General features: G+C 50.2%; 1 protein-coding gene across 1 annotated transcript; it reads right to left on the bottom strand.

Annotated features, from left to right (window-relative positions):
- Window positions 1-10907: 10907 nt before the first annotated feature.
- On the bottom strand, window positions 10908-14354 carry EVX1 (even-skipped homeobox 1). The gene is made up of 3 exons (XM_086742578.1): window positions 13922-14354; window positions 12104-12354; window positions 10908-11438 (listed from the first exon to the last, which is right to left on the bottom strand). Exons 1-3 carry the CDS (start codon window positions 14352-14354, stop codon window positions 10908-10910), a joined length of 1215 nt encoding a protein of 404 aa, XP_086598704.1.
- Window positions 14355-25568: the final 11214 nt, after the last annotated feature.

The raw sequence follows: 25568 nt of genomic DNA, 5'->3' as shown, positions 1-25568 counted from the left end.
CAAAAGATATAATGTTGTGCTTCTACTCAGAAGGAATGAAGGAGGTGACCTGGTAATTTTGGGCTGACCAGCATGGCATTAGTATAAAAGCAAATAAAAGCAAAACTAACATGTGATGGATTTAATAAAGAATTCAGCAGAGGAGTATATAAGTTATGTCAATCAATGTAGTGTTATGAAAAATAGGCTCTGGCATTGCACGTTTGATTTATTTCAATTAGATTATGGGTTTGGTTTGTAATTTCTCAGCCTGATCTTTTGTAAGGAAGTTATCCCACAACATTCCAATCTTCACATATTCTAGAGTATCCCTACATTATTCAGTACCCCTAATCGGAAGGTGTCAAAGACAACTTTAAGCAGGTTAAGAATTGGCTGATTTAGAGAGCACAAAAAAGAGTTCCCAGTATAGACATCATCGTGGAACGGGATTGCAGCTAGCGAGGTTCTGCACAGACTGGTGTGTTCAGCACTGCTGGCTGTTGTAATCAAGTGGTCAGAAGTATGTACTTACTCAATGTTGATCAAATTTGTGTCAAGGATGAACGTGCCACATTGTGTATGTAGCACCTACATAGCTGTTACCGTGTCTATAAAATGAAGACGGTGCTCAGGGGGCTACAATGTCTTTTTTTTTTGCTCTATTAAATCTGTTCTTCTAGGTAACAGGGCAGTCCTGCAGCTAAGGTACACAAATGTCACAGAGAAATTTGAGCAGAAAAAAAACCAGATTCTAAATATTGCAAAACATAAAATAAGATGTTTAGGAACAATGCATGCAAGTCGTCCCTACAGACTGGTGGAATGTGTCTTGAAAGACAGAGGTGGAGAAAAGCAATATTACGGTGGAGAAATCTGTGAACATGTGGACCCATTGCAGGGCTGTAGAATTGTTCTTGGTTGCCTATACAGGAAATATTAAATAGATATAAAAAGTCAGACTGCTGCTGGAACAAATGCTAAATAACCTCACACTGTGTAGGTAGTTACGCCTTCCATGCTTTGAGAAAGGAGACTGTAAAATTGGAGATGGTGCAAGAGAAAGCCTCACTCAGAGCTCAGTAACTGAAGGAAGTACCTCACACTGACGTATTACACAAATGTATTTTGCTTAGGTTGTCAGAGTGAAGACAGAGAGGTATTTTACTACAATATGTAAACTTCTTTTTCGTGGTAAATAATGGATAATAAAAGTTCAGTAATTTAACTGAGAAGAACAGAAAGATAAATTACTGAACAATTTTTATTAAAAATAAAGAAAACTGGAAGCTTTCTTCTTTTTCCTGGTCTATTCTGTTTGCTTTCACCGGTGAATCATGGTTGGCGTGTGCTACCAAGATTCCCCATAAGCTGATACGTCAGGTCACATCAGGCACCTGCTTTGAAAGTCTTTTGCTCTCAAATGCATCGTAGCGGGCTCAGTAAAAAATAACTAGGAGAAATCTAATGGTCTGTGATGTACAGAACAATCTGTAAATTCTTCTAGAGTTAAACTGTCAATTTATAAACTGAAAATTTAACAAGTCTGGAAAATAACTTCTTGGAGACTTACTGAAACAAAAAAAAAACAACAACATTGATACGAGGGTATAACAGCAACTCTTTAATTTCTACTGGTATGACAGATTACAGTAGATATCAAGTAACATCCCTTGCTGAAGGAGTGGTTGTGACAAACTGAAACAACTTGCACACAGATGCTTTTTCAAGGAGAGGCTGTTGTGAGAATTATGTGCCTGCATTTAAAAAAAAAAAAAAATCAAGTTATTTGGGCTATCAGGATAGATTATTTTGCCCTTGGTGGAGTAACATACCTATTATATGGTGTTGCTTTATCACCATGAAGCTGTCCACCATGGTGTAGAAATGTCACCCTACCTGGGTATAGAGAAGTTTAAAATCAGACATCGGAGCATCTTTCTTTTGGCTGAAAAGGGAGGCTGGCACTGAAGTCAAAGTACAAAATTTGCATCAGATGTAAGAATCATCTAGGATTCTGAATATGTTAAAGTTGCATGACATGGCTCTCATCATTAACTTGCTCCACATCTCAAGTGACTGCCCCTATGTAGTATTAAGTGCAACTTGGGTTTGGTTAGGGAATGCTGTCTGGGACAATGCCAGGGAGATCACCTCTGGGAGTTAGCGCAGTTAGTATCAGCATCTCTGATTCCTACATCTGGATCTGGAAATCCCCAGAATGTGGCTTTTCCTCTGTGGAGCAGCATTACAAAATGGAGGTCATGCTACCCTTTTTCCTGTCTGTCTTGCACTATTAGCTTAGAAGTACTGGGGCATCATCCTAAAGATACAAATGGCCAACAGGAATATGTTGTAATACAAAAATCGGTAGGTGTGCCAGAGATGTGGGTGCCCTACTTACATTAAAAGTGAGGAACCATAGTTAGTGATGCTACTGCCTTTTTTTTTTCTTGGAGGACCTTGTGTCATGATTTGAAGTTAGATTAGATTAAATGAGCTAAATAACAGCAGGAGTAACTACCTCCTTACCAGTAATGTACAATTCAGTTGTTTGGTGCCGTGGTACAGCTCAGCTGAAAAAAAAAAACCTGCTTTTGTGACCCAAATGACACACAGGCTTTCAGGTGTGAGTGCCAAAGCAGAGGGAGAGGGGTATAGGGTCATGCACCATCCATGTTCTTGTACCTCATGAGCCAGCGTTAATGGGCAGTAATGTGCTGCTTGGGGCTGAGAATGACTGGGACACTCGGGCTTGTTCACATCATATCTGAACTAGGAACAGGTTAGGAGCATCATTTGGAGCCAAATCAACCCCTGACAAGCGGCTGAGTGCTCTCCTGCCTCCGGAATAGATCCAAGTCCCAGCTGGCTGTGAGGGGAGCATAAACATTGACAAAGCTAGAGTTTTCCCCCTCTTCTTTTTTTTTTTTCTTTTTTTTGTATAATTTTCTACTTAATTTGTAGTTGTCAGAGGAGGCAAGTCTGAGTTCCTTTCTATCTGGTTTAGTAAATCAGACCTTCTGGTTTTAGTTTAAATTTTACTTAGGGTCAGGTCATTTGTGGAAAGTGGTTTTGGAACCTGTGACTCAGTATCTCCACATTAGAGAAATCTTCTCTCCCTAAAGTACACGGGCTTGAGTAAACGTTAGACTAATTGTAGGATAATTCCCAGGAGTGATTCACAGCCTGTGGGAGTACAAGGCCACATATTAATTGTGTGGCTCTAGTAATAATAGTTGCTTTATTTGCTCTGTAATTCATCTTTGATCCTGCATTGCAATAGCAGTAAGCAAACTTCCCCTAAGTAGGCAAAACTGCACTTTGGGATGAGTTAGGACCTTCAGAATTTGGTCCCAGGCAGGCAAAGTAGAAAGAGTAAAAGTTTTTTTTAATGAAAATTTAGGAAGGTTAAATCAAGCTGAGCAGACTGTTAGGGTCTTTCCTCTTGGATAAGAAATCAAGTGCGCTCATCCTGGTTGCGAATTAAGGTCTCTCTGTAGAGTGGGGAAGTGGCATTTTCAGGCTGTGATTTTGGTGGCAATGCATGACACATATAGAACTTAACTTCTGGGGATGGGACGTAAAAGATGCCCCTAATGTAATGCTGCTTGGGAAGAAGGTGGCAAAATGACAATATTTTAACTCTGAAAACGCGAATGCAGAAGAGCAAATAAAATAGTTCGGCTTACAAATATCGATCAGAGATGCTTTCCCCTAAAAAGTCTGGTGATTGAGTTTCGAGGTGCCCCTGGGTACCAGGGATTGATGGCTTCCGAGGCATCCTCAAACTGTCTGCCTTCCCCAGAGACACCTTCAGTCACAGCAGGTTTGAGAAGTCAGCATTGCTTTCCATGCTGCCAAATTTATTTCCTTATTAATCAAATAAATCCCATCTTCCTCGGCTTCAGGCGGTGGGTTTTTTGTTTTGGTTTCGTTTTTTTTTCCCTTAAAGCGTTGTACAACTACTCGAGGAAAGAAAAGAAAAAAAAAAAAAAGAAGGAAAGAAAGAAAAAGAAAAACTAGAATTGCGTTAAGGTGAGCTTCCAGTGACAGCTGTCTTTTATTCCTTTTTTTTTTCCTAGCACGGCCCTTTTGAGGGTTCTTGTCAAACACAACCTTTCCCCCCGCCTCCCTCCTTCTCCTTCCGAGCGACTTCTGATCTCAGAAATGTATTTTATGCGTTTGATGGATGAAGCGATCAATTTCTTTTTCGACCGAGCGTTTTTGGTTTGGAATAAATTGGCGGCGCTTTTTCCTCCCTGCCTGTTTGTGTATTTGTTTTGTTGCCTCTTTCCCCGAGGTAAATCGAGACGGCTGTAACGGCATCCACACGCACAGAACGTGTCATTTAAATAAAACGTTTCATCAAGCGTCTTTAAATCTGCGGCCAGCCTCATTTAACCTCTAAAATTCCTCTTTAAAAGCGAGCTTCGTTAGCCAAATTGGAAGGAAGATGCCTTTTTCACGCTGGTGATCCACTCCTCTCCTCAGCCCAAGAGGACTCGATCGCGGGTGGAGGCTGTGGGAGCAGCCGCACCCCGCGCCCCTCCGTCCGCCTAGGCCCACGGATGTCCGCGGGCACCGAGCTCCGCAGGACGGTTTTCAAGCAGTTGATGCCAGGTTTGCCAGGCCGTTTCCTCGCTCCTGCTCGGAGGGGTGCGGGATTTGTTTGTGACCCGTTATTTGTCACCTCGCCAGCGGGCAGGGCTAGCTAGGAGACCGCTCACCGGCCCCGCTCCCGGGTTGCCTGTCCCAGGGGACACCAATTAAAGGCACTAATTGGGCAGCCATACATCAAAGTCCGCTGCTGAGACTGGCTCCCGGGAGCTCCGGAGATTCTGCAGCCAGGCTTTTGTTTTAGGCACCGGCGTTGCTCCGGGTTCCCGTATCAGGAGGCGAAAGCGGGGAGCAGGGACACGTACCCACGCATAACACACGCATCCGCATGACTCCCCCGGTGCTGCCCGAAAGCCTCGAGTTTCCCCACTCCAGCAGTGCCCGCGGGTGGGTGCCCCCCACGCTCCCCTTTCAGGTGCAGGAAGTCTGCGTTGAACAGGGGGCTCACTGTGAGGACATGTCACCGCTGGCCCTCGCACACTCCCACCCAGGAAACCCACTTCTCCGTGGGCAGCGTAACCACCCCTCTCTGCGGCCAAACTTTGGTGGCTGCCGGGGTGGGGAGGCTCCGGTGATTTCTCGGCCCCTGGAGTCAGTGAGGAGGAGGAGGGAGTTACGCACTGGGACACTGTGGAATAAACTGTGAAATAAATAAGCCTCTCCCCTTGCTTTCCATCTCTCCTTCGAGAAACCAAACAATTCTCCCAGTTACCAGATTTCGGAGAGGTTTCGTTAACCCTGAGTTAGTCGGGACCTCGGGCTTTTCCAGGTGCAAAATACATCTCCCGGAAATATATATAGTTTTTTTAATACGTCTCGAACGGTCAGTCGAAGGCAGAAAATGACGGCCCTTCACGCACCCGGGGTTGGCATCCCCAGGCTGAGCAGCAGAGTGGTTTGCGGTTAAAAGCTGCGGGGTTTTTTTGTTTGTTTGTTCGGGGGTTTTTTGTTTGTTTGTTTTTTGTTGTTGTTGAAATTTTTTTTTTTTTTTGCGTCCTTTCTGCAGGCACTGCTCTCGGGAGCAAAGCATGGCCCCCCACGGAGATGGGGCTGGATGGCCCATGAAGCTGCGTCTGACGTGGATTGGTCTTGCCGCGGAGCGTGGCAGGGCTGGAGTTTGGCAATGGTCCCCTTTATACCCCACCTGCAGCTCCACTCCCTTCCTCAGGCCGGGGAGGATGTGCTGGGAGAGGGAGGAGGCGTTTGATCATTTACTGCCCACGGAGGCATTTGTTTTTCATTTTGCAAACGCTTCCCTTTAAGTAATTGTTCCTGTTAAGAGCGTATACCTTTCACTGGGCTTCGCCGTGCTATAAATAATCTCGATGAAGATGCAAGGATATGACTTTCACAAGATTGGACGATTGATTAAATCTATGACCTGCAATTGCGAATAATCTTGGAAGGCTATTTAAACAGATGAAGGCCTAAATTGTCTTGCTTGTATCTGAATTAATTTCTCATTCATCATCATTATGGAGTGATTGGTTCTATTCAGGCTCTGCAGCCTGCTGGAACGAAACTGGATTTAGATGAGACTGTAACACAATTTAAATGCTCCCTAGCTTTAACGAGGCCAATCGAGCAGCTGCAATAAATACAAATATTTTTCTAAACAGCCTTGTTTTAAATAATTACTTAATACTTTCATGTGATGTTCTTAAGTGGCAATTTCTGTATCTGAAGTCCCAGGCACTTCTGTGCAGAGAGGGCAGCAGGGAAAATCACTTTGCGTGTTTGCGTTGTGTATATATCCTCATGCAATACACCGATGGAGATTCTTTGAAATGGGGTTTGTAAATATTAATGTGAACCTGCGCTGCGCTCTTGCTCGTAGGTATACTCAGTTTAACTGATTAAAAAAAAAGAAAGAAAGAAAGAAAAAGAAAAAGGAAAAGAAAGAAAGAAAAAAAAAGCAAACAGTGAATTGGAGGCCAGGTTGTGATTTGTTTATTCTCTTGTTTGAAGATCCTGAACTAGCTATCTCTTCATCCCCGTACTTAAAAAAAAAAAAAAAAAAAAAAAAAAAAAAGAGAGAGATAAAAGAAGAAAAACTTTCCGAAGACAGGGACCAGTTCTTGTGGGGACCTACTTTAATCCACCCCCACCGCATCCGCTCCCCGGTACCAGCTCTCCAGACCCGCACGGCCATCAGCCCATCCGTGGGTGCGGAGGGGGAGGTCGGGACCCTCCCGCCTTACAAAAGCAACAGCGAAAAGCTGTGGAGATAGCAGGCAACAAACGGGGGGCTGCGGGGCGAAGGAAGCAGCAAAAGGACCCGGGACTGGTTTCCCTCCCTCTTAACACCCCCCCTCCCCAGGAACCTGATGCGTCTAAATTAAGCCGTTTGTGTTAACGAGGCTCCAGCTCGTCCCGACGTAGGCTTTACCCAAGGGTGACACTATCGTGAGTGGCAGGAAAGCGGGCCTTGGGGTGACATATGGTGGAGGGTGTTTTCAGGGGCTAAACTCAGTAGTAAAATGAAGTAGCCAGGCGAGCAGGAGAATAATAGAAACAAAAGGATGCTTCAGAAACACAAGCTAAAGGAGCCGGATGCAAACGACCTAATAACCGAGCAGAAAATGTGAAATATGGAGAGCCGATTTTCTAATTATTTGGGCTCTGGAGTAAAGAATAGTGCTGGGAAAGCAGATCCGATCCAGTTTAATCATACAACCTTAATAAAAACATATAGCCTGAGAAGGGAAAGTAAGTGGCAGTCTCGGTGCTATCTCACTTAATGGTACAAGAGGTGACATAAAACCCAACAAAGATGGTCTGAGCAGAGCCGAAAAGGGCTGAGTGATTTGATAGTAACGGAGTAATTTAATGCGCGAGTTACAGCATTGCTCCCCGGGATCGTTTAGTCTTAACCCGTTCTCTGGAGCTCATCTTTTTCCTCTCCTGGTCCTCTTTTTTATTAGTAGTGTTATTATTCAGTTGTTTAAAATGAGCATTATCCCAAACATATGCAGCGCAATCAGCTCGGTCACACTTACAAGAACACGCTTTAATAAGGCAATCAATCAAACGCTAACAAGGCGGGGAAGGCCTTTCGGAGCGGAATTTGGCTGTCTGGGAAAAGGAGGCACACGGGTTGGGTACCCCGAAGACCACTCGTCGCTGACACGATTTGGAGGGATGCCCACCACCGTCTCCCCTGAGGCAGCGATGCCTGCGCGGCACCGGAGAGGGCAATTCTCCGCGGGGCCCCGCCTCGGGCATCACCCTAATTCCTCGAAGGGTCTTATCCCCGGCCAGGGAGAGGCAAAAACCTGCTACCGGCTGAGTGCCCTGCGTCTGCCCTCGCCGCCGCCGGCGGTGCGCCCACGCCTGTCCGGAGCCGGCGCCCCGATTGGGGCCGCGGGCACCGCCACCGGCGGCGAAGGCGTTAACGGCACCTGCCCCACGGAGCAAAAGGAAAATTTCATTATGAAGTAATGAGTAATTCCTCCCAGTGAGATGTATTGTTATATCTTCCACTTCAATTTGGGAGCAGAGCGGCTCAATTACCTAGAAAATACAGTCAATTAAAGGCTGCTGATTGGACACGAGGACGGATCATCGATCTTGTACTTTCCAATATTGCTCCAGACACCTCATTTTCCCTCCCCTATTAACTGAAAATACTCTTGGCATCACTGCGACCCGCAGCCTATTTACCTGTCGCAGGCAATTCTCTGCCCTGTGACCGAGCCACGGCGAAATTCACAGCCACCCTTTCCCGCAGCATCCTCCGGGAACGGGCGGTGGGGAGGGCGGCGGTGGCAGCGGGGAAGAGCGGGGACCGTCCTGGTCCCTGCATCCCTGCTGCCCGCTCTTTAAGGGGGGGATGCCCTCTTTACAGGTGGAAGCGGTACACAGCGGGTTAAATATTCTTTTTTCTCACACACACCTAGATATATAAAAATATATGTATTTGAAAATACATATACATAGTGCCCTGCGCCCTAGCCAGTGGCATTTTGCGAACTGGGCGTGCTAACTGGTGCGACCCAGGGCAGCATCCCCGCCCGCATCCCACTCTGCCATCCTGGCCCTAGCAGGTGCCTCCGCTTGGCCGGGGACGGGGGGGACAAGGGTCGTTTAGGACCTCCCCGACACCGTTTTTACTGAGAAGTGCTCAGCCGCTCCCCGGCCCATTCGGCGCTCCCTTCCCCCGGGAGGGACTGGCCGGGGGGCTTCTACCAGGCACTCGCCCCGCAGCTCCCCTTTTGTCGGACTGGGTCTTCTCCCTTCTGCTAAAAGACAAAGTCGGGGAGGGGAAAGGACTGCAAAGCTGGGATGTTGTTCGGCGCTGCCCTTGGACGCTGTTTACAATTGTTATTTCCGGGAGGATGGGGCGGGGGAGAATCTATTTGTGAGTGTCCGAAAAGGGCCACGGGTTTCTATGTCCGTGAGGACATCTTAGTCAGAAAGGGCTGAACAATATGCCCTTAATGATTTAAAGATGGTGACTTTGGATGGCTTTTTAAAAAGCTAAAAAAAAAAAAAATTTTTTTTAATTGGAAAAATATTATCCTGGAACGCCCGTGTCTCTTCCCTGCTCTCCATCCGCTCTAGGGAAAAGCTGCTATTCACTCCGTGTCCTAAGGACAAAAAGTCTCCGGTGCGACAATAAACCAGAGGCTCCTCAGCAATTTAACACCAAGTAGATAGTGGAGGTGTCAACATGTCTTTGTTCTGTCCAGCATTTATTTTCCTGCTTGTTGAACTGTAACTGTTAGAAACTGCACGGAGGTAACATTCGTCTTAAGCAACACTTTTACTTTTTTTTTTTTTCTAACAAACGCAATAAAAATATGGGTGATATGTTGTTAAAATGTGTCTGTTGTTATTATGTTAGTGGTGTCGTTATTGTTGTTGTAACAAATTCTGACAGTGCATTTTTAGGGCTGTTTTAAAACAGAATGAAATAAACAATTCCGGATTTGGAAGAAGCTACTACCCAGCCCGGTGTCCGTGCTTTTTTTTTTTATTATTTTAGGTTGACAGAAATCCAGGCAGAAGCAAGGATGCTATCTCCTTCTGAAATACCTGAAAGAGGAGGTGGGAGAGAGGGCTTGTGAAATAAATCCTCTTCGAGAAGGAAGAGGGATGAGCGTGAAGGACACATACAAATGCAAAGATTAGAGGTGGGGAAGGAAATACGTAACCCAACGCATGAATTAAATACTTTAAAAAAAAAAAAAAAAAAGGAAAGAAAGAAGACGCAGCAAGGAACTGAAGGCTGAAGTACAAAGGAAGGGAAATCGCCTCTGCTCCAATTTACAGACTGGTGATTGTCTGAAGGAGTGGTGCTCCCTGTCACCTAATCTCTTCCCTTGGCGGCTTGTTAGCGGTTGGCACGGGGGCTCTGCTCACAGAGCATTATACTTTCGATATTCAAAAACCCTCCTTACATATACATCACTTGCTAATTTCGCCGGTGTGGGCACATTTCAGCTACTGATAATAAGACATTGTCCTTTAAAGGACAAATAGCTCTGCCCCATAAAGAGGCAGGAGCTCGTATTTTTTCCCTGCCAATTCCAGTCTGCCCCTGAAAAATAACAGTTGGCATGAAAGAGGAGACGAAATACTGAATTTCTGCTCGAAACGAAGGAGAAAACAAGGGAGAGTAAAGAATGCGACTAAACCACGGAAGTAATGTACAGAACGACAGTTTTTCTTTATGGTAAAGCATTGTTTTTCTCTATAGAGACAACTGGAGAATACTGTTGAGTTGCAATCCAGAAACCTTTTCTTTTTACTGTTTGCTCGTTGTTTTCATTTTCTGAACACTCTGGTAGATTACATCTTTGCTCTCTTCATGCGCACAAGCCATTTCGTTATCAAGATAATGTTTCTTTCAAGTATTTCAGATTTTCCTTCTTCTTCTCGTAGGTTTGTGCATAAGGTTTGTGGCCACGACCTGCAGAAGCCCCAGCCCTTGGTAAGAAGTCTATCCGTGGAAAAGACAGTCCCGGCTCATTTCTATGGGTCACCGGAGTGTATTTCATTCGAGTAGTGTTGGGTTTTTTTTATCTTCCGTGCCCAAAATCCTTCTCAGAGATTAATCACTAGTCGTTTATTTCGTTCTTTTTCTTTTCTTTTCTTTTCTTTTTTTTTTGTTTGTTTTGTTTTGTTTTCCTCGTGGAATGTAAATCCTCTTAAGACTGAGCTATTTTTAGTCTTTTTTTTTTTTTTTCCCGTAGATGCCCACTTCTGGGGAGAGAACACGGCTGAATAAACATCGGCTGTAGGTACATTAACTCGAAGAGAAGCCCGGCAAAGGAGCGAGTTCTTAATAACCCTGAGAGGAAGGTTTATCTCGTTAAAGGTACTTCTTCTCGCTGGTCCATGGAAACTGAAGTGGCTTTGCTCAGCACAGAGGGTGTGAAAGTGAGGAAAGAGTCAGTCCTGGTTGTGGCTGAACAGGTAAAGTCTGATCCGGAGGGTCTCTGCGCCAGCCCGTTGGACTGGCCGCTGTGGCAAGCCAGGCAAGAGCAGGGGTTGCCCCCGGCGCTGCTGAGTCCATGAGTCGGGGCAGGGTAGAGGGAGGGGTGCCTGAAAGCGCAGAGTAGTTCTGGTCTGGGGTAAGGGTGGGACAGGACCCTGAAGGTGTCCAGCGGCCTCAGGGGGGTACTGAAGGGAGAGGCGGCAGAGGCCGACGGGGCTCCGATGCCCATATGAGAGTAATAGGGCAGGGGCAGGTGGGAGGGGAAGGGGTAGGGCAGGTTGCCGGTGGCGGCTGCGTGGCTCATCATGTAGGTGTAGAAAGCCGGGTCTGCCGGGTGAGGCCAGGTCATGGCCAGGCGCTGGCGCTTGTCCTTCATCCGGCGGTTCTGGAACCAAACCTGCAGGAAGAAGGGGGAGGCGAGAGCCGTCACCTCCCGCCACCCCGCTCCGCCCGGCCACCAGCACCGGGGCGAAGGAGGTCTACTGGCGAGCGGAGACCGGCGTCGAGTTCCCCTCCCGGAGGGAGCTGTCATCACGTACGGAGGGACCAGCTAACCCCCTATAAATCTGCAGCGAGCCCCACTGGAGCAGCCCTTTCAGGGTGCTTGTTTTCCTCTCTTTCTCCCAGGGCTTGTCCTGCTGACCACCCAACCCTCCCCCTCGGCACCGGGAAAACCTCCTTACTGCCGTTTTGCAGCCAAAACTACCCTGGGAGTATTGTTATCGTTTTAATTTTCACGTGCAAGCATTTTTGAAAAGGCAGCTCCAAAACAAGAACTGCTACCGGCTTCCTCTTCCCTCCCACAAGAGCTGAGCCAGATTTGGACTGGGCTGAAGGGAGCATTAAAAATAATATAAGAAGGAGAGGCCGGATTAGCCATGCTGGCTGGGACGGAGCCGTGTCCCCTCTCCAGCATTGCTGGGTGCAGGCAGAGCCAGGAAAGGGGCGGGGGGGGGGGCGGGGGGGCGAGGGAGGGTTGTGCTTTTCCCGAGTTTTGCAAGGAAGTTTGGCCGTATAGATTTATATCGTGCTAATTGAAAACACGTCCCGAGCTGTGTGTACCTTGATGGTGGTTTCTGGTAGATTTAGAGCAGCCGCCAGCTCACATCTTCGGGGCCTGGACACGTAGTTCTCCCGGTAAAACTCCTTCTCCAGCCGGGCGATCTGCTCGCGGGTGAAGGCGGTGCGGTACCGGCGCATCTGGTCGCTGGCGCTGCAGGCCAGCGAGCCCTGGGACCCCCCGCCGCCTCCGCCGCCCTTGGGGTGCTCCGCCCCGCTGCTGGGGCTACCGGACAGCCCCTCGGAACACGGCCCTGCGTGGGGAGCCCGGAGGGGAGACACACGCTCGGAGGCGGGCGGGCGTGGGAGGGGGGCCACGGAGGGATGCTCCTCGCCCGTCTCCCCAACGACCTCCTTTCTCCCCCCCATTCCTCCCCGTTTGCCTTTTCTCTACCTGCCCGGGTGTGCTGAGGATGCTGGGGAGACATCCAAGAGGGATACAGCACCGCTTAAGGATTTGATGGGTGCTCACTCACTCTGTCTGGAAGGCTGCCTTGTCCCCCTCAACGCACACAAACACACACATACCGCTCTGGGACTGTCTGCTCGGTGCTCCCACCCCACCCTCCCGTGCCCGTTTCCTGCACTGTGAAGCCGAAGGTGGCCACCGCAGCATCCCCCGACCCTCAGCGGCTCGGAAAGGCAGGTGTGCCCACTGCCCAGGCCCCACGACTCCGCGGCCCCCCTCCTCCAGCCCAGCAAAGGCCCAGGAGGGGAGCAGCCGGCGGGCAGGGACCCTGCTTCCTCCAGGGGGAGGTCAAGGCCTCGGGAACCCTCCGCTCAGCCCCCAAAGCCCAGGACAGGATATTTTCACAGAGCCTCTCGGGGACGAGAGAAGGTAGACAGCGCTCTCCGCGCTCCCTGGCTTCTTCTTCAAGTGATGGAGGAACGGGAGGGGGAGAACTGGCTTGTTGTCGGGGCGGGGGGCGGGTGGGGGGTGCTTTGCCGGGCTGGGAAGGTGGGAATAAGGAGTGGGGGCAGGAGGAAAAAGGGCCTGGCCGCTGCCTTTGCTTTCAAATGCAACTCTCCCTCATTGTGCCTGAGACCAAAGGCAATTAATTCATTGGGACCATTTCCGAGCTGGCGCCACCGAGACATAGAAGTGACAAGGTAATTTGGACCTCTCATCTTTTTTTTTTTTTTTTTTTTTTTTTTAAATCCGACGTGCAAACAGGGACCTCCCCTGCCCCACTCAGCTCAGGCAGGAGTCGGCGAGCGATTTTACGGTCTTTATGGGCGCTTCCGCACTCGCCCGGGCACATTTCACCCCGCAAAACCACAAACAGCTCTCGGCCAGAAAACCCGTTTGATCTCGGTCCCCTACTCAACACGTACCAAAAAAAAAAAAAAAAAAAAAAAGAAACCCGCCGGTAGGGAGGATCGGAGGATCGGAAGGGATTTCCTGGAGCATCTAGTGCCCAGGCGATGGGGAAGAATAAAATAAAATAATAATAATTAAAAAAAAAAAAAAAAAAGATGGAGAGGGTGGTGGTCTTGGCCAAGGGGGGATCCTACAGGGCAAGCTGCAGACCTGATCCATCCGCGGCGGGAAGTCTGGCTCCCCTCCAGGGACGCAGGGGCTGCCCGGTGTCCTCTGACTCCCAAACAAGCTTCCCGGTGGTAGGGAGCCGGGGAATCGGCCAGGAAAGGGGATCCACACACACACCCATGCACCCCGACTTTGCTGCCCTTCGCTTAGCTGGAGAGAAGACCCCCCTCCGGCAGCACCCCCCCCCCGCCTCCCCTCTCCCCCAACCCCCGGTGCTGCCCCCCAGCTCCGGAGCGGGCGGGGTGCTGGAGGCATGGGAAGGAGTTGGGTACCTTTGCTGTGCTGGTACTCGGCGCTCCCCGTGGCGCAGTCCGGGGTGCAGCTCACCTCGATTTCCTCATAGAAATCCGACTCGGTGTCCGAGCTGCTCTGCTGCCCTTTGCTGGAGGGGGGGTCCGGGGCGGGGGGCTGCTGTCCGGCCGAAAGCAGTGCTGCCGCCGCCGAACGGCTCTCCGGCACCGTCCCTGTCCCTGGCAGCACCTCCACCTCCTCTTCGTCTTCTCCTCCGCCACCTCCTCCTCCTCCTCTCTCTCGGGACGGCAAGGGGCCAGGTCTGGGGCTGAGGCAGTTCCGATGGATCATCTTCTCCTGCGGCTCGGGAGCGGGGCTCCCCACCGCTTCGGACAAATTAGGCACCCTCTTGCCAACTAGAGCGCCAAGTTGTGTCCCTTCCAGAAACATCACCATCTCCTTCCTGGTTTCCATTGTGGCTTTGCTTGAGGGAGGGGGGAAAAAAAAAATCCAGATCTCCCCCCTCCCCCCCCACCTCTCGCTCCCGCCCCAAGCCTTGTGCAAACCCAGCGAACCCTCTCCTGCCAATGCAGAGGAGCAAAGCGGTGAGATAGGGTGACCTTGTGATGTGAGCGCTCCACTCCGCTGTGCTGCTCTGGGAGGGATCACCATTGCCCTCTTCTTTCTAAGCTGTCATCCTCAATGGTGCAGTCGTCATTACAGTACCACCGGTGACGCCATGCATTGATTGCCAGTGGATAAATAGAAACGTCTGCCATGGGGAAGATGAAAGGAAGAGCCGGAGCTAATGGGCTGAAATGCGTGATGCGCCAGGTGTAGGAGCCCGAGATGGAGAGGGAAGTGTGAAAAAAAAAAGATGCATATGGAGCTGAGCTGCAAAGAGGTTGTAACATGCGGAGAGACTTCCGCGGGGGGAAGCCTTGCCTGACAATCAAACAGCCTTTTGACCACTTTGAGCCACAACCTTGGTGTAGAACTGAGGCGAAGATCCCTAGCAGCATCCTGGAACTGAGAAGATGCGTGCTCAAGCCCCTTCCTTGGATGCCTTGTTTACTGCTGGCAATCGGCAATCCGCGCAACTGGGCGTGTAAGGCTTTACAAATCCTTCGCAAACTTGAGGACAAGGAAACGCGCTGTTGACATCTGAAATGCAGAAATAGCCTTATCTTCTTGTTCTGGTTTAATTATCGGTTCCTATTCGTGTAACTATTACTGCTTTCTATTGACTGAGATTAAAACGTTCGTTTAAAATTTGGGAAAATGCGGTTATGTATTTATTACGTTTGACAGCTGAAAAGATACAACTACTTCACTTTTCGTAGCTGTAGTTATTCTGGCTATCTGCTGTTTATCTTCTACTCTTATTTCTTCCTTCGCAGTTTCCATTTCTTCCACGATCCTTGAGCTTTTTAAGAGGGTTTTACGTCTCCTCCCCTTTCTTATTTCTAATTAATTGTTTTGCATAAATTATCATCTGCTTTCAGGAGGAAAAACTGCAAGAAGAAGGTCTGCCAATAATAATTCAGGCTCAGATAAATGCAAGTTACCAAGGCCAGAGCTTATGCTAGCTAGCAGATGTTGTTAAAACAGAAATGACAAGGGCAACCATTTGGACAGCACTTGTCTGAAAATAAGGGTCCTTGTACCCTAAATACAGCGGCACACGTAGGTTCTTTGGCGTATTCTGGTATTTCTAACGAGTGCGGCAAGTATCTCATCTCTAGTTAATATTGACTCAGACGTGTAGTGTCAAGTCGTTTTCACCATCTGTCGTAACGAGGTTGTTCTAAATTTTTTTTCTCGGAGTGTTATTGGCTAGTCAGGCTGCAGAAAACATTCAACCAATTACGTTCCCAAGCCGGTAAGGAATTTACTGGCATATTTGAGGTGACGTTGCTTCGGTGGGGAACAGGCAGGGCAATAGGAAACACGCTGGGATTTTCTGTCTAGCCCAGTGAGCAAGGCAGGCACGATGCAGGGAGACAAACAAACAAACCAACAAATAGGATTCCCGGCCCGCTGGCTGCGCGGATTAAGATGTGCTCCCAGCAATAAGCATACTGATTTCAGGGGGATAAACCAGGAACTTTTACAGGGCTATTGCCACCGATCTCCCTTTCTCCCCGTGTAGCCACGCAGGCACGTTTCCGCGTAGACACACATCACCACGCGGTTTTTCATTATACTTATGGTGCGTGCGCTGTTCCAAAGGTTGCCAGTTTCTTGAAAACTCCTTGCTAAAATTCCCTTTTCCCTTCTCTCCCTTGCCAAGCTCCAACCCTCCCGGCTCTGGACGGGCATCCGCGGCCCACCCCTGTTGCAGCCGGGCTCTGCTCCGCCGGCTGTGCCAGCGTGGAGCGGGGGGAGCAGTGGATGCAGGGACGGACGGAGGGATGGAGGAAGGGATGGAGGCACGGGACGGATAGAGGGATGGAGGGATGGATGGGCGGATAAGGCAGCCCGGCTCTGCCGCCTGCCCGGTGGCCGCGGAGCGCCTGCTCCCGCAGGGCGGAGGGGTCAGGGCTGATCCCCCTGCGCGGAGCAGCGCGGCGCGGTAGGGCCAGGCGAGGCGAGGTGGGGGGGTCAGGCAGCGCTGTGCCCGTGCCGCGCGGGTGCCGCTGCCCACGGATGGCGGCATAGCCGCCGTGTTTCGCTGGGGACATTCGGGGGAGTGGGGGGTGTGGGAGCTCGGCCTCCCCCGAGGCCCACGAGAGACCCAGACTCGCAGGGAAATTCGCCTCCAGCCTCCCTGATAGCTCGGCCAAGCAGCCGTGCCGGAGGATGCTGGCTATTGTCTGTGGCGGATGGAGAGGATTTCCCCACTGCTACCAGTTCGGGGGCAGTAAGAAGAGGGGTATTCGCGTTTCTCTCTAAATAAAACAGTAACCGGGAGCTGAATTCAAAATAACATGAGGGAGGGCTCCCAGAGCGGGCAATGGAGACCACTGAGGGGAAATTAATGGGAAATTCTGTCTCTTGGCAGACTGGAGCCCTGGGAATTGTTCCCAGGATTATGCTGGCCGATTCCCACAAATTTTATCATTTTTGTTTACGAGCCGCTGCTGCCTCCTTCCTCACCCCGTTCTTAATCCGTTCCCACTAGGATGCCGCCCGTCATGTACCTCGGGTGGGAGGTTTTGTTGAGCCCGAGATGATGGTCATTGCCACGGACGGTCTGTGTCAGCCCGCAGCAACACAGGATGCGATACACTCACGCATGGACAGACCCACACCCCCGCACACACGTAAATGTACCTTTTGCAAGGGTAAACACAGAGAGTTAAAGGTCTGAGTGAAGTCTAAGGGAGAAAAAAAAAAGAGAGAGAGAAAAGGATTAAAAAAAAAAAAAAAAGAATGGCTCTGATGGACTGGAAGTTTTGGCGTCTTTTTAGATTGGATTAGTGAAGGCTTCTTAAAATGTCTGTTTTTACATCCCCCAGGATGAATACCGCCGCGACAGCCTCTCGCACGTCGACGAGCAGGAGCTTTGCCCCGCCGGGAATGCAGGGTCCGACGCTCTGCCTTCTGTCTAGTGTTTCCCACAGATCTGTCAAGGCCGATTTGGAAGGAGACTCCCTCATTTGGGATTAATTTCCAGGAAGATTGGAAAGTATCTCTAAGGGTTGTCTTTTTTTTTTTTTTTTTCTTTCCCCTCTTGCGTGTTCCAGACCGAGATTTAAAATCTATGAAGTCTTTCTCGCTTGCCTGGTCACAGCCAGGATGTCATAACTATCCTCAAAACTTTGCAAACTGATTTATTTCTCTGAGTTTACAGCTTTCCTTGCTGATATATGGCCAAGGCGAAATCAGGGCGACGGCGCTCAAAAGGGTCCTACACCGATTTCAGCCTTACAGCTGCCGAAAGGTGCCTCGTACACAAAAACCCAACGAAACACCCTCCCTTCCCAAAACAAGGACATAACAGGGGGACATTAAAACATTGCTAGAGTGATATGCTCATAAATTAGGCGTTTCCCTTGAAAGTGCTAAGCCTGGAGAAGGAAAGACACATCACACACTTCTTACCCGCGGGATATTTATTTTCCTTCACCGGTCAGCAGAGTGTCAATAACTTTTGACCGATCCTGTCCAATTACGACTGTGAACCCACGATGCGCCTTCGGTTTCTCTAATAAAACCAAGCCTTGTCATCTTTAAAAAAGGAAGAAAGTTTTGACATGTGGCGGAACGATTTAGTGCCGCAAAAACTGATAGGCAGCACAAATAGGTGACCAAACCAGAAAGTCTATTTTTGAATTTTTAATGGGTAGTGTTAACAATAATGGCGTAATTATCACTGTTTTATTAAGGCTATTTCTTACGACATGGTTAGAGTTAGGAAGCTTTGGCGAGAAGAGAATAATAGGCGCATTATTCTGGGGTGTAAAGACAAGCGGGTACAATGATAGCACATAACACCTAAGTGCCGTGGAGGGGAGAGAGGACAGAGCCGCGAGTAGGATGAGCCTAGAAGAACAAATTAATGGTATTTATGGGATCCGATCCAGGACACGATACCTCTAGGTAGCTCTGAATGTCGGATCCTGGCATCTCAACGAAGGGCATCTGCCTGTTCTTGATTTGTTTGGGTTTTTTTTTACCTGTTGGCTGCCGGAAGCAACATTTCCCTGCTACCGCAGGAGGATCAGGAGATTTTTACCTTGTTAAATCAAAACCTGAGAGGAGGGTGTGGAAAGGGCCAGATTCACTCTCCTAGGACCTTTAGGACAAGTTCGCCAGTGGAAACTAGATGTGCTGCTTTACTGATTGCAGTGAGTAAATCGTGCAGGAATTTGGGCTTTCTATTTCAATTGCTATCGCTTCCAGACTCGTTTAGCGCCATAAAACTGTGGCAATCTTTAAATGTTAAAGCAGTAGAAACACGATCCGCGTGGCAAGATCCCTGATTTGAAAGCAAAGGAGTATTATGGTGTGGATTAAACTCAGTGAAAGGCATAGGTAAATTAAAATCGACAGCATTTCAGTGGCTTTTTTTTTTTTTAGATGTGATTTAACAAGAATTGCGCTCTCAGACCTCCACGCGAAACCCGCCCGAGAGTGACGGCGTCGCCAGAGACGTGGTGCGCCTAAGCATCCCTTACAGAAACACCGAGGGGTTTCAGGGAGTCTTCGGGTGCTCGAAAGAAGAGTCGGAAGGGGGGGGGATGTAGCATCACCAAGAGAAAACCGCAGGCATGTCAGAGGCGGACAGGCAGCCTTTCGCTGCGTTTAGTATTTCGCTTCAGACGTGCAACGGCGTTCCGCTTGCGTTTCCCCCCTGTACCCAAACCCGCCCGTTTTATTCCCATTGTGTTCCCACCCCTTTCCTCCCGCAGCCTCATGACCCGAAGAGGGGCAAAACCCCCACCCTTTCGAACTCGTCTTAGGGCTCGGCTTGCTGAAAATCCCAGTCCCGCTTTATTAAACCGGACCGGCCGCCCAGGAGGGGCCGAGAGGAGCGATGCTGCCAGCCGGGGCACCGGTTCCAACCCACCGCCGGGACCCCCGTTGCCCCCGCCGCCACTACCGCGGGCCCTGGGCAGGCGGCAGAGCCCCGGGAGGGCCCCGTCTCCCGGCCCTTCCCGAAGGGAAATGGCTGAAACGAGGGGCGTTTGCCACGCAGGGTGTCGTCCGTGCCTGCTTTAAACGAGCGGCGCAGGGTGGAGGACAGCGGCTGTCCGCGCCCTCTCGCAGCCCTTCGCTTCCTGGCCGCGCTGGCGGCGTTAGCTTCCTCTCCCGACAGGCCACATCCCAGGTATTTTAGCTGAATTTTTTTTTTTTTTTTTTTTTTCACACCGAGCCTTATCAGCAAGTGTTGAGACGGGTATAGCTGTGGGGCAGAGCATTGGAGGCTGACCCCTAAGAGATGGAAATTGAATCCCAGTCTGCTCTGCCTAGAGAAAACGGATGCAAAAGTCCCAGCTTTTCTATAGCATCATGAGGACCCTTTTCATCCCTAGGGAGAGTGGGAGAAATCCCTACGGAAGGTTCCTTTGGAGATACAGGTGTCCAAGGGGTAGAGGATCTCCTGAGGGACTTCTCACAAATAGGTAAATGACCGAAGTGGGTATCTTACTCCAGAGACCCAACCGTCCACCTCTTGTAATGAAAGGGTCCTATTTGCTTTGAATTATGTCATCTTTGATTTGAAAATTAGCAGATTTGACCCCATGGGAGCAAGCTACAGATATGTGTAAAGAGATTCCATTTAGGAGGACAAAGAATGGAAAGTTACATATGAAACAAAAAAATTAAAAGGAGAAAGAAGAAAGAAAGAGAAAGGAAGGAAGGAAGGAAGGAAGGAAGGAAGGAAGGAAGGAAGAAAGAAAGAAAGAAAGAAAGAAAGAAAAAGAAAGGAAGAAAGGAAGAAAGGAAGGAAGAAAGGAAGAAAGAAAGAACAAAATAAAGAAAGGAAGGAAGGAAGGAAGGAAGAAAGGAAGAAAGAAAGGAAGGAAGAAAGAAAGAACAAAAGAAAGGAAGGAAGGAAGAAAGGAAGAAAGGAAGAAAGGAAGGAAGAAAGGAAGAAAGAAAAAAGAAAGGAAGAAAGAGAGAAAGAAAAGGAGAAGGAGAAGGAAAACCCAGCCACCCAGGACAGGCATCCCAATGGCAACTTCCTCACTCCTCACTGAGGCCAACTGTCCCAAGAGAAGCAGATGCACTGCTGCAGAAGGCTTGCTCGGTTTTTGTCCATCTCTGCCTCATCCAAAGTCTCCCCAAAACAAACACATGTAAAAGCTCAAATATGGACCCGGAGGGCACATTGAAGGAAAATCTTACCTAGTTTTTACTATCAAGAGTCAAACCTTAACCTCTAGTCCCACCTTCAATAAACTTCATCTACAGCTAGCCAAGCTGAGACGATATCTCCAGTTACCGTGGTGCATCCTAACAACAGGTTTTGCTACCTGGTTATTTTTGGCTTGACACTGTTGTGCATGGCCTTTGGGGATGAGGATGCACATCCACAGGTTGACTCTGTCCCACAAAAATGAAAAATTCATCCCAACTCCCTGAACAGTGGTCAAGTGCTTCACCTGACTCAGAAACATCCATGTTTGCATCCTGGGTGTTGGATCCCTAAAGTCTGACCACTACCTCTCCATCCCCTGTCTGTCAAACCCATGGTCCCCTGGACAAAGATAGAGGTGACTGATAGTGAAGGTGAGAGTGGAGCAGCAGGGCATACGCACTGAGCCAAGCCAATGACCCAGATGTAGAGTGCGGATGAGGATCCTTCTCCCATGGCCCTGTTCTTGCCCTCTGTGCTCTCAGAGCTCAACTCTGGGCACACCATGCACGTCATGTCTCAGATGACGGTTGGACCTATGAGACAGTAATCAGGGCAAAAGCAGAGATGTAGGAAACTTTCACAGCAAGTCATGGGCTTCTGCCAGGGAGCACTGAGTTCAGCCCAGGAACAAGTAGGAAATTCTGAGAGTTTGTCTAAAAAAACTTATACCAGGGCAAATAAAGTCTCTGGACATAGATTCACTTGTACTCTTATTTCTTTTACCTTTTTTTTTTTTTTTTTCTTTCCTCCTTGGTTGATACATATTTACCAAGAACCTGGAGATTTTGCTGAAACTGCTGAGTGACTTTTGATCAAGTCTACCGCAATGTAGTATCAACAGTTTCTGATGAACTCTGCAGCTGAGTTTTTCAGTTACTGAGGGCCAGAAACAGTGAAAGGAGAAACAGTTAAGTGGCCAAGGACACAAACCTGAGTTACTCACCGCTGCAACAGAACCATGTTAACCCCTTGAGGCTTGTCTTTCAGGCCCCCTGCTTTGCAGGCAAAGCTGAAGAGGGAGAAATCTGGCTTCCCACAGGATTCCATGGCAGACCTGGCCTTGACCATGTTGCTCCCAGACTCGGAGAGTGCCCTGTGTGGGCAAATGGCAAGATGGAGTTTCTCCCCAGAGTGTCGGACACCCAGGTGGTCCCACAGGATGCCCAGGATATAGGGAGGAGGATACTGGCTGTGCAGAGACCCCCCAGGGAGACTGAGAGACATATCATCACACTTCTGCTGGAAATCAGGGACTTATCAGCCTTGCGTGGAAAGAAAAATCCGGACTTGCTCATGCAATTGCCTGTTGTGTTGCCTGAGAATGGGCGTGAGAAAAGGTAATGTTAGAACGGAGGCCAAGTGCCGGGTTATTTGCTGTTTCCGAAAGAGGAAACGTGTACATACCGGGAAACCCTGGCAGAGACAGCCGAGGGCTTGTTTCTCAGGCAGGGCAGCGCTGGACAAGGCACGCCTGGCAACATAAAGTCTGCAGCAGGCAGCCGTGGCACACAGACGGGGTCAGCCACTCGCTCCAGGACCTCCCTGCACTGCGTGTACCATACAGGACGGCTCCATTTCTCTGCCGCCTTGAAGACCCGTCTCCCAGGAGCTAATCGCGAAATCCGAGGCAAGTCGCATCCACAAAGGAGACGAGGAGGGAACAGCACCCAGCCTCGAGCGTGTGGAGGTCCGTGAGAGGACGGGGTCCTTGCCTTCCCCAGGCCTGCTCACGGCCCCCTGGCCGCATCCATCCCCCCTGCAGCGCCCGCCGCTACATCCCCGCTCCCCCCGCCCCTCCCGGCGGCCGCTCACCGCGGCCCTGTGCTAAACTGCTGTCTTCTTGCGCCCCCCACTGCTGATGGGCCGCCGAGATGAAAGGAGCCACGCCAGCCCGCTCCCCTCCCCGCTCCTTTCTTTTTTTTTTTTTTTTTTTTTTTTTTTTTTTCTTGTGAGTGTGTGTGTGTGCCAGGGGAGCGTGCAGGAGAAGGAGCACGGAGGGCAGGCAGCATCTCCGGCGGCTCCCACCCGAGGTGCCGAGTCATGAGAGGTTCCCCCCGCCTCGCCTGCCTCCCGTGGGCAGGAAAGGAGCCACCGGCGTAGCGGCCTCCGGACCGGGCGGGTGGCACCGACACCGCCCTGCGCCTTCCCTCCCGCGGCACGGCCCCGCTGCTTCCTTCCACGGTGACATCACCCTCACCATCGTCACCCCTCGAGGTCAAGAACATTTTACCTGGTCCTAAACTGTTGGCAAACACGCCCAGGGAGAGAAATCGCTTTTCTGGGGCGGTACCGGGGGAAAGTCGCGGCACATGGCAAGCAGCTTGGCCGGAGCAGCCTGGTCTTCTCTGCCGCTCTCAGAGGGTCTCCGAAAAAAAAAGTAAAAAAATAAACGTTTCCCAAGAGTGGCGAAGGGCTTAGACGTGCGAAACTTCAATACATCGAATTAAATACGTCTCTCTGCTTCAATCTCGTTCGGTGACTTCTTCTAAGACATAAGATGTGCTCCCCGTTCAGATCCTTGGTGTTTGCCAAGGGTCCCACGCGTGTATACTTATACATACACCAACACGCACATCCTTCTGGCACGCTTGCATATAGACGCGTTCTTGCAGCCCTTGTTTTCCCATTAAAATCCGGTTTCGAAAAATCTGCTCAAATCCGGAAAGACGACACCAATGCGCCATTACATGCCTCCTACTACGGGTACACGGCAACCTGTAGGAGTTTTTCATTTCCACTCCACAAAACTCGTTTTGAATCCTTTTAGTCTTGCTGCCAACGAGCAGTAAATATATAAATGTAAATATAAATAAATATATATATATATATATAATCAAAGCATGTGGAGCACATCCCGTGTGCTGCTCCTTTCTCCTTCGGTGCGTGGGTATGCTTCTTATCATTTTTCTAGCTAACCCGTAGGAAACACGAATGACTTAACCGGATTAGCTTCCTCCCTCGGGCATCACTTGTAGCAAGATGGTTCCGTAAGGAAAACACCTTTGTATTTCTGCGTTTTCCCCAGTGTAGCTCTTCCCTCTAGAAGAGAATCGCGGCATTCAGCCCCCATCGACGTTTTGGGGAGAGTAGACTCCAAGCCCCGAGCCCTGAGGGAGACATCGGGGGCCGGGCAGGCGATGCGACCCGCGGTGGCCCTCGCCCACCCTCCAGGTGGGAGCTGGAGATAGGTCCCTTGGGCAGAGCCCGGCTCCTGCAAACGAGAGCGGGGACAGGCACGTTTTCCCTTTCTTTTACACTGCAGCAGGTTGATGGGCCCCTAAGGCAGATGAAGTCCACCTCGCCCGCGCCGGTTTACGCGGGGTCACGCTTCGCTATGGCATCCCGACCTGCTTCCATCTCCCCCACCACAAATAAGCACTCTGTGAAGAAGAGGGGGGGGGGGAAAGGAAAGGGAAAAGGGAAAGGGAAAAGGGAAAAGGGAAAGGGAAAAGGGAAAAGGGAAAGGGAAAGGGAAAGGGAAAGGGAAAGGGAAAGGGAAAGGGAAAGGGAAAGGGAAAGGGAAAGGGAAAGAAAAGCCCTCACAGCTCAGAGAGAAGAAGCGGAATAAAACGTTGCGAAGAGGGAAACGTTTCCTAGCATCCAGGTTGGGTGCGGGAGAGGCACTGCAAATGGGGTAAAGCTGAGAGCGCGTGCTCCCAAACACTCCTCGGTGCCGGGAAGGAGCACGCCCGGGAGCTGCAGAGGGGAGAGCCTGCTGGGTGTAAGCTCGCGGTTTGCCCCCTCGCTGGCAAGTGAACACGCGTGGGTTTGGCATTGAGGAACTCAAACCACAAACCCAAGGTGAACTCGCTGCCCGCCGTGCCCCGCGGGGCACCTTCTCCCGAGGCAGCAGGAGGGAAGCTGCCCCACTTTGTGTGGGAGGGGGTACTTTTAGTGGCGTGGAGGTTATTATTTCACACATCCCCCTGCTCCAGCAGAGACAGCGAGGCGGGGGTCAGGCTGAAGGCGGCACCTCCTCTCCCCCAGCTCCCCCGGCCCCAGTCAGGTTGCAGCGGGTGAGAACCTGAGCCCACAGCAGCTCCTGGCTCCTACCACCCCCCTTCCTGGGCACGGTGCTGCAAGGAGAGCAGCCCCCTTGGAAATCGGGGCGTTATCCTCTACAAGGAGCCCTTTTGGAAGAGGTGGGGGGCGGATCAACTCCGCGGTGGCCTTGGGATGGAGAAGGGTAGGAAGCAATCTCTCCTCAACCCTTGACCCTCTTGCACCGAGCTGTTTCTGGAGCTATTCCCTGCACCAGTCCCCCTCTCTGGCAGCCAGTGGAGAATGTGGCTGTCTGCCCAGGGCTGCACTTTCCCCTGTGGGATCCCGGGTACTCCCAGTGTAGAAAAGATAATAATTGATACTGTAGAGATAAAGAATCCTATGAACATCCTATTACCTCGAAGCTATGGGAGTGCCCCTGGGTAGGCGGCCCTTCCCCTCCTTTCAATAGCCACACAGTCCTCTTGGCAGGTCAGCAGCATCCTCCTGGCCCAAGAGTGCCGAGGGCAGTGGGCCAGGGCCCAGGCCATGCAGTTGGCCCCAGCGCCAGTTTGCCCAGAGCCTGGCCTCCATGAACCCCCGGCTTTGGGTGTAACAGCCTGAATGACCTCCTTCTCCCACAAGCCCTTCCCCAAGTGCCAAAGACGCCAAGCCAGAACTGGTTTGCTTTATACTGCCCAATAAAAGACTGATTTCCAAACCACTGGTGGGATTGGGAAACTATCTGCCCCTGGGTTGGCGTCCCCCAGAAAAGCAGGGAGAGGAGGTACTAAAACCATGTGTACAAGGTGGCTGCCACACGCAGCACAGAGCAAAACAGCCATCCTCCCATTTCTTTTTTTTTTTTTTCCTTTTTAATGACTACATCACCGTGT

This window comes from Chlamydotis macqueenii, chromosome 2 (genome assembly GCF_036417535.1).
Source record: "Chlamydotis macqueenii isolate bChlMac1 chromosome 2, bChlMac1.mat, whole genome shotgun sequence".
Classification (NCBI taxonomy): domain Eukaryota; kingdom Metazoa; phylum Chordata; class Aves; order Otidiformes; family Otididae; genus Chlamydotis; species Chlamydotis macqueenii.
This window is presented reverse-complemented; position numbering and strand designations above follow the sequence as displayed.

Excerpts from the sequence above, each read along its gene's own strand:
- EVX1 (XM_086742578.1), bottom strand. The coding sequence starts at position 14,354 with ATGGAAACCAGGAAGGAGATGGTGATGTTTCTGGAAGGGACACAACTT. Across the intron at positions 12,355-13,921 it reads CGAGTACCAGCACAGCAAAG|GGCCGTGTTCCGAGGGGCTG; the intron begins GTACCCAACTCC and ends CTCCCCACGCAG. Across the intron at positions 11,439-12,103 it reads TACCAGAAACCACCATCAAG|GTTTGGTTCCAGAACCGCCG; the intron begins GTACACACAGCT and ends TTCTTCCTGCAG.